At 32.4% G+C, this 7,829-nt stretch overlaps 1 protein-coding gene across 3 annotated transcripts; it reads left to right on the top strand.

Moving 5' to 3' along the window:
• Positions 1 to 283: 283 nt before the first annotated feature.
• LOC114181212 (kinesin-like protein KIN-10C) lies at positions 284 to 5,753 on the top strand. Of its 3 annotated transcripts, none has more exons than XM_028067601.1 (18): positions 284 to 362; positions 521 to 718; positions 1,983 to 2,139; positions 2,272 to 2,472; positions 2,594 to 2,765; positions 2,871 to 3,076; positions 3,190 to 3,380; positions 3,469 to 3,514; positions 3,926 to 3,958; positions 4,037 to 4,183; positions 4,281 to 4,337; positions 4,472 to 4,562; positions 4,663 to 4,889; positions 4,968 to 5,014; positions 5,117 to 5,138; positions 5,215 to 5,283; positions 5,375 to 5,413; positions 5,527 to 5,681. In XM_028067601.1, the coding sequence occupies exons 2-18, from the start codon at positions 543 to 545 to the stop codon at positions 5,575 to 5,577; spliced, it is 1,932 nt and encodes a 643-aa protein (XP_027923402.1). In that variant the 5' UTR covers positions 284 to 362; positions 521 to 542; the 3' UTR covers positions 5,578 to 5,681. The 3 variants fall into 3 exon arrangements, with proteins under 3 accessions (XP_027923402.1, XP_027923403.1, XP_027923404.1); XM_028067602.1 differs by having other exon boundaries at positions 334 to 395; XM_028067603.1 differs by lacking the exon at positions 284 to 362 and having other exon boundaries at positions 412 to 718; positions 5,527 to 5,753.
• The last annotated feature ends 2,076 nt before the right edge of the window (positions 5,754 to 7,829 follow it).

Genomic DNA, 7,829 nt, shown 5'->3' with positions numbered 1-7,829 from the left:
TTTATTACACCGATACATTTTAAATATTTTAAAAATTAAAAAATTTATCTGTTTATATATTTCAAACAAATATAATAGAATACATAATTTAAGCATATATTAGTCATGTGTTATATTATTTTTTTTTCCTCTTATTTTTAATATCCACACAAAAACGCACAGCTTAAGAGCTTACTTGGTTACTACTAGAGAGCGTGCTCGAGAAGTTTTGTAATGTTGTAATTTTTTTTTTCCTCTTATTTTTAATATTCACACCAAAACGCACAGCTTAAGAACTTACATGGTTACTTACAGAGCGTGCTAGAGAAGTTTTGTAATGTTGTAAATAAAAAAGTCTTTATCTGAGGAGCGTTAGTCAGAGAGTAAGAGGGAGAACTATTTTTGAAATATCTATTGTAAATTTTAACGGCTACTTCCTAATCTGCTTCTATCTCTTCTATATTTATTTTCTTCTTTCTCCATTCGAAATCAAAATACTTTCTTTCCTCTCTCAACTTCTAGTGTTTTCTCTGTTTCATAGATTCTACCGCTTTAGCACTTCAATGGTTTCAAAGCAAATCGATCGCGTGGGTGGTAAGGTTCGGGTCGTGGCCAGGATCCGCGGGTTTTCGGGTCCTGAGGCTAATTCGGAGTCTGGCACTGCAAGGACTGTGGAATGGATTTCGGTGAATGGCGAAAATTCTGATGATGTGTCCATCTCCTTCAGAGACCATCCTAGGTACGTTTTAGGGTTTGAGTTGTGTGGCTTCTGCTTTTGTGAATTTTGTTGATGGATGAGAACTGTAATGAAAAGAAATTGATTGAATTCCAAGTTTTTGAGGGCATCTTGAAATATGTAATGTTTTGGTGATTAGAGTTTTCATTAGTCATGGCATAGTAATACATCCTCTAAATCTTTTGAGGGTTTTTGTGGTTACTGAGTTCTGTGATGTTTGGATGATTGGAATTTTGTTAGCATGGCTGAATAGTATGTACCTAGATGTTGAGGGTTTCTGGTACTTCAATTGTGTAATGTTTGGACTTTGGAGAATTGGACTTTTCGCGAGTCATAATAGCTGAACAATTATACATCTCGTGAATCTTAATATGAATTTATATATTTTTTTAATTTGGTATCCTGGAGTCAGAAGGTTCCTCACTAGTTGAAGGTATGGGACCAAGACAAAACTATACCGTTCTACACTTGAGGCTTTGTGGTTTTTCAGGTGTTTGATGTTTGGGCAATTAGAGTTTTCATGTGCCATAGCTGAATAGTAGTAATCCTTTCCCGAAACCTTGCTAATGCAGTATTATCCTCACATACCCTTGCATATGCAAATCGACCTTTTCCGGATTTGAACTCCTGATCACCAAGATACTACTTTACCATTGTGCTCTTGAGTGTTTTTGGTTCTTAAGTTGTATAATGTTTGGGCATTTAGAGTTTTCTTGAGCCATAGCTAGATAGTACACATCCCCAAAATCTCAAGGGTCTGTGATTCTTGAATTGTGATGCTGCAAAATTGGAGCTTGAGTTATAGCTGAATAATACAACCTAAAGGTTAGGTTGAGTGGAGTAAGACTTAGGTATCATCTCTAATAATTGTAGATTTGTTAGTACTCTTCAAACCTGTAAGTTTTCCCTGCCTTGAAAACACTGGGGCACCATTTCCTCTTCCTAAATTTTGTTGTTAAAAATTAGCTAAATATGCAGCCCAAGAATCTTGAAGGTTTGTGGTTCTTGGATTGTGTAATGTTTGGAGGAATAGAATTTTCTTGATTCATACATCTTTTAAATATTAAGCTTAGGATGAAGAATAAAAATTAGAAAGTGTATTTACAATCTTGAAATTTGTGGTCTGTTGGGTCTGGCAAGTTGAATTGTCTTGTCTTTATTTTCTTTTCATTTTTTTTTTCCAAATTATTATGAATATTTTTCTTGTTCGAGTGAATTGATGAACATGGGGTCATGGTACTCATTTGAGTTAATTTTTGTTGAGTAGTCGTTATTTGGTGGACTATTGCTATAAGGAAGATGAAGACAGTGAAATGATATATTCAAGGGAGGTAAAGCCTTTTGTGTCTGCAGCTTTTGAAGGTCATAACAGCACTGTTATTGCACATGGAGCTAGGGGTAGTGGAAAGACCCACATAATTCAGGTTTGACATATTGTGCTTGTTTTCTTTTTTACTTTATTGGTTGGAAGAGTGCTTTTTATGAATTTTGATTATTGATTTCTCTATGAAATTGTACCTTTTTTTATGCTAACAATTACTCCTTTGTTGTTTAAGGGCTCTGTTGAGAGTCCGGGTTTGGCAGTGCTTGCTGTTGCTGAGTTTCTTTCAATTGCTGAGAAAAATGGGAAATCCATAAATGTTTCTCTCTATGAGATTGATCATCAGGAACGGGCCATGGATTTATTAAATCCAGAAAACCCGCCAATCTCTGTTTTTGAAGATCGTGGTAGAATTCAGTTTAAAGGATTGACTCAGGTAGAAATCTATTTGACTATTTCTGCTGTCTCACTTTTTTAGTCTAGCAGAGAAGAGAACATTTCTAAAGATGGGTCGCAGACAAGTTGTATGAAGCTTTGCGTAATGTTTCCATCTGCAGGTTCCTGTGAGATCAGTTAGTGAATTTCAGAATTTGTACTCCACTGCATGTTTTAGCTTTAAGGGAGCTCCCAAAAAAGGTGTTCATAGAAGTCATATGGGATTGATTGTGCATGTCGTTTCCCAGAATGTAGGAAGTATTGTCAGCAAAATGAATTTTGTTGACTTGGCAGGTTATAATCTTTGTTGTGAAAGATGCCAAATAATCTTCTATTTTTCTTTTCTCGTTCCTTGAAAACATTTTTAAAATTTGACTAACAATATTATGCTGTTATCAGGGTATGAAGATACTAGAAAGAAAACTAGTGATGGCTCCTGCCTAACTGAGATTAGCAAAATTAACAAGTCAATATATGCATTATTGAATATTTGCCATGCTTTGAGTACAAATGAAAGTCATATTCCCTACCGGGAAAGCAAGCTTACACGCATACTGCAGGATTCTTTGAGGGGAACTAGCAGAATTTTACTGGTTTCATGCTTGGTTAGTATGACTGATTTTGAGTTTAAAATTTCTTTTCTTATTCCTTATAAGTAATTTTCCAAATTTAACTTTGATTTGTAATTAACTTTTTTTTTTCTGTATTTTGAACTTAGAACCCATCATTTTGCCAAGACACTATTTACATGCTAAGCTTGGCATCACGGTCATGTCATCGGATTCATCATCAGACATTCTTAGATTCCACCAAGAAAAGTGTAAGTTCAGCAAATATGAGACAGATACCTAAAAGCGTTTCTGGGACAGCAAAGAAATTACACGGTTCTTCTAAACCAATGAAAGGAAGGTTTGTACTAAGGTTATGTGCATATTTTATTAGGTTTGGTATGTTGTACTTTTTTCAAATTATTGATATTGACTTTGTCTTATTAAAGGAAATTGTTTGATGAAGCTAGTCATTCCACACCTAAGGTTAAGAAGGTAACTTTCTTCTTTTCTATTTACTATATTGTTCTTTCCTCACTATCTTTTCTAGAGGACATGGAAGGGCAAGTATGTAGAGGGGATAAATATATTCTGTCTGACACGATTTGAAATTAAACTTGGAAGTCATAATAATCAATTATTTTCTCTTGCTAGAAATATTCTAGTTGTAAGGAATTAAAAGCTAAATTTATGTTAGAACTTCATTTATCCGATCATAAATGGTTTTTATATAAGTAAGGTCATTCTTATCACATAAGAGTTCGACCATTGAAAAGGTAAACATTAAAATTTTATTACTTATTGGTAAATTAGGTCTCTTTGAAGTGGAAAAAAAATTGTATTACTGTTCATTTGTACGAACTATATGAGGTGTTACCAATAGAAAGTTGTATTTTCTTTTTGCAGGAAATGGTGACTGAAGCATCAAAGCCTTTGATGGTAATACATCTGTCATATTTTGTATACTGTTGACCAACAGATTAGGAAGCTCAGTGCATGATTTGGTGTCTAACACAGGATAACTCATTACCTGAGACTGGAAATCATGACAACTCTGGAGTGGAAACGATAGTGAATAATTTAGCATTGACAAATGTTTCATTTACGGAGGATGACTTTGCAAAAGCTAGTCAGGACATGAAACTTGATCCGACGTTAGAAAATGTAATCATAACACATATAGTATTGAAATATGTTTAAATTTTCTTTCAACCAATAAAATTTGTGGAGTTAGTCACGACATGTGTTCTCTGCCATACAGGGTGATTCGTCCTTGAACGCCAGCAGTGAAGTGGAATTCAGTTCCCTAGCAGCTAAGGTAATTTTTTAAGTGCTATCACAACCTTTTTTTTTTTCAGTGGGACATTATTAAAATATACTGAAACGAAACCTTTCTGGTACTTAAATGTTAATTTTATGTTTAATATTTTTCTTATTTTTGTGGTCACATAGGATATTTTAGTGGATGGAGATGACGGTAAAAAGGAGCATACCCCTTGTATCAATCATTCCTCTGAACCATTGTCAATAATAGTTCACGAAGGTAGAGCAGTTGATACATATATAAAAGTGATAAATTTTTTGACTAACGTATGATACATGTCTTGATTAACTTTCAATTCCCATCTTTTTGTCATTTCCAGGTCATAATTCACCACCCATTAGTTCACAGTTGCGCGATCTTTCCAATAGTCTTAAAATGCTATGCTCTTCAACTTCATCATGCTTGCAAAATTCAGAAAAACAACCCATTTCAGTTCTAGAACCAAAAACTCCTATAAATAAACAAAACATGAACATTAACCAATGGAATGAAATGAATGGAAAAAGTCCTTGGGAGACATTCAGCATGCGAGGCTCTGGGATGAAGGTTTGATATATAGTTAAATGGCTGTATTTTATGTAATGTTTTTCAGTTATAAATATAATTTATTTATTTTGAGTACAGAGTTCCATCGTTCAAGAATATCTTAGATTTTTGAACACTGCTGACAAGTAAGTTTCTGCTGTTATATGTATTTTCTTTTTTGTTTTTATAACTGAGAATCTCACTGATTTACTTTTTCTTTTCTTTTCAAAATACTCGAATACAAATAGGGAAGAATTAAAAAGATTAAAGGTCAGTAATATTTCACCTTTCATCAAAACCTTGTGATGATCTTGTCTTATAACTAGTTTAATTTTTGTTCTTACAGGGAATTGGAGACAAGAGGGCTAACTTTATACTTGAACTCAGACAAGAATCTCCAGAACCTTTCAAAAGTGTATGTCTCTAAAAAAATTCATAAATTTTTATATTGTTTGATAAGTGTACATATCTAACAACTTCTGTTGAAACCCATTTTTTTCAAATAGCTAAACGATTTAAAGGACATTGGGCTTTCTGCAAAGCAGGTAACATAATCCCTAAGCATATGTCACAATATTTACGAGTTTATTTTTTATTTGATTCGATGGTTAATGTAAGAGAATATCAACAATCATTATAATTGTGTTTTCTTACACAGATTAAGGGAATGATGAAGAAGGAAGTTGGAGAGCTTTTCAGTGAATTATAAATGCATTATTGAAATCTATGCAAGCCTTTGAACTATAATGTAAGGATAACTTGTATTGGTAACCAAAGTTGCCCTTTATTTGTAAATCATGAGATATCTAGATAGATATTTGAATGTAATGATCGATGATTTTAAAATTAAAAAATTATATATTTTGTGAAAAAATATTATGCAAATAATTTTTCTCCATGCTTATTATCAAAATCAAATTATAGTTTCAAGTAAAATAATAAATGATTCAAATAATTTTAACAAAAATACCAACCTATTTATTTATAAGTATAATCAAGCATACTATGCATATAAAGGTTGGAACATTTTACATTTTCAACCTATTTATGTTTGGATAATTATTATCTATGATGTACGGATATTTTAATTTGTATCATGTATTCGTGTCTGACACGTATTCGTATTTAACATGTATATGTATCTGACATTTTAAGATATTTTACAGATATTTATCAATGAAGTATTTTTTTTAATATATAAATCAATAATGTCTTTATAATGACTATAATTTATAAATTATTATGTTGAAAATATTTAATACATTTTGATTTTAATTTAGATTTACACAAAAATAGTTATATATTTCTCATGTTTTTCTTTAAAAAAAATCGTATATATTACATGTCGTGTTTTATTATTTTCAAACTTAGTATATCGGTATATTAGATATGTGTTGTATCCGATACATGTATCATATATGTATATCATAAATTATTATCAAAGGTCGTAATTGGCTGAGAATATATAATAATAATAATAATGAATTTGCTTTAAAAATTTTGATATGTTATTTATTTAAAATTATTTCTTGGAAAATCTACTATTTTGAATGATAATAGTAATGTAGCCGGTATTAATATTTAGGTTAAATTATTTATTTGGTCCCAATTTTCGTAAGTAAATTTGAATTTAGTCCCTTAATTTTTAAAAGTGTTACCTAGGTCCCTTTGTATCAATGAAGCCCTTTCCGTTTAAATGGGAGAAACAGCGTTAGGAGCACAGTGATATGGAGATATGAAAGTGAACTGAACAGTGAAGTGGCATAGTAAATAATATACACGTAGAATTAAAATGCTGTAGTAAATCATTAATTCATTAATGTTCTTTCTGCCTTATTCATGTTCTACAACCCGTGCAACAATCTTATTCATATTCTACAACCAACACTTACTGCCTGCTTGGCAAAACTAATAATAATATTTGACAGCAGAGTGCGGCTAAATTCCTATGATACTAATGCTCTCCATGGGTGAGAGGAAAAGAGAAATAGAAAGGAGGGGAAACCATAAATAAGGCAGATCAAATTAAGACATGTAATTGGAACAGATGCAAATGCAATCAACAGTTGCTTCATAATCCACAAGAATCCATAAATTCGCAAGGGATCTTCTGAATTCAATCAAGAATTGAACCATCCCCATATAAGCATTCCCAGCAAATAACTGACAATAGATCCAACACCAGAAGGTATAAAATCATGGACTCGTCACAGAGCTATTTATGTTGCAACGATGAGTAACATGGGCAGTCAAACGCGAACTTTCCATCAATGTGATTCCACGAACTCGTGATTCTTTTACAAACCCCTCGTTCCCCAATTTTGTCGACGAACCTAAACCCTAAATCCAGCTCGAAGTGTAATTCCCAATTTGGTCGATAGACTGTATTGCAAACCCTAATTCCATTTTATTACATATTAAATACAAAGCATTACAGCTTTTATTCGTCATCAATGAATTATTACAACATTTGTAATTCCACGTGTACACCATTTATTGTGTCACTTCATTGTTTAGTTCACTTTCATATCTCCAAATCACTATGCTTTTAACGTCGTTTCTCCCATTTAAACGGAAGTGGCTTCATTGATACAAAATATCAAAATTAAGGACCTAGGTAACACTTGTAAAAATTAAGGGACCAAATTCAAATTTAGTTACGAAAATTGGGACCAAATGAATAATTTAACCTAATATTTAAAATAAAAGAAAATCACAGGAGACATACACAACACGTGAGCTTGTAAAATCAAATTAAATATAAACTTATATTTCATAAGGTTGAAAATGGCCTTACATTGCTAGTGAAGATGGCCTTACATTGCTAGTGAAGATGGCCTTACATTGCTCTTTGGGGTTGGCTTCAGTGTTGGCGGAAAAAGAACTTCCTCGTTGATCAGCCAATTGCTTGGCTAATTGTCCCACTTGCACCTCCAAGTTTTTTTATTGATGCATCAGTGT

Source organism: Vigna unguiculata, chromosome 4 (assembly GCF_004118075.2).
Source record: "Vigna unguiculata cultivar IT97K-499-35 chromosome 4, ASM411807v1, whole genome shotgun sequence".
Classification (NCBI taxonomy): domain Eukaryota; kingdom Viridiplantae; phylum Streptophyta; class Magnoliopsida; order Fabales; family Fabaceae; genus Vigna; species Vigna unguiculata.
This window is presented reverse-complemented; position numbering and strand designations above follow the sequence as displayed.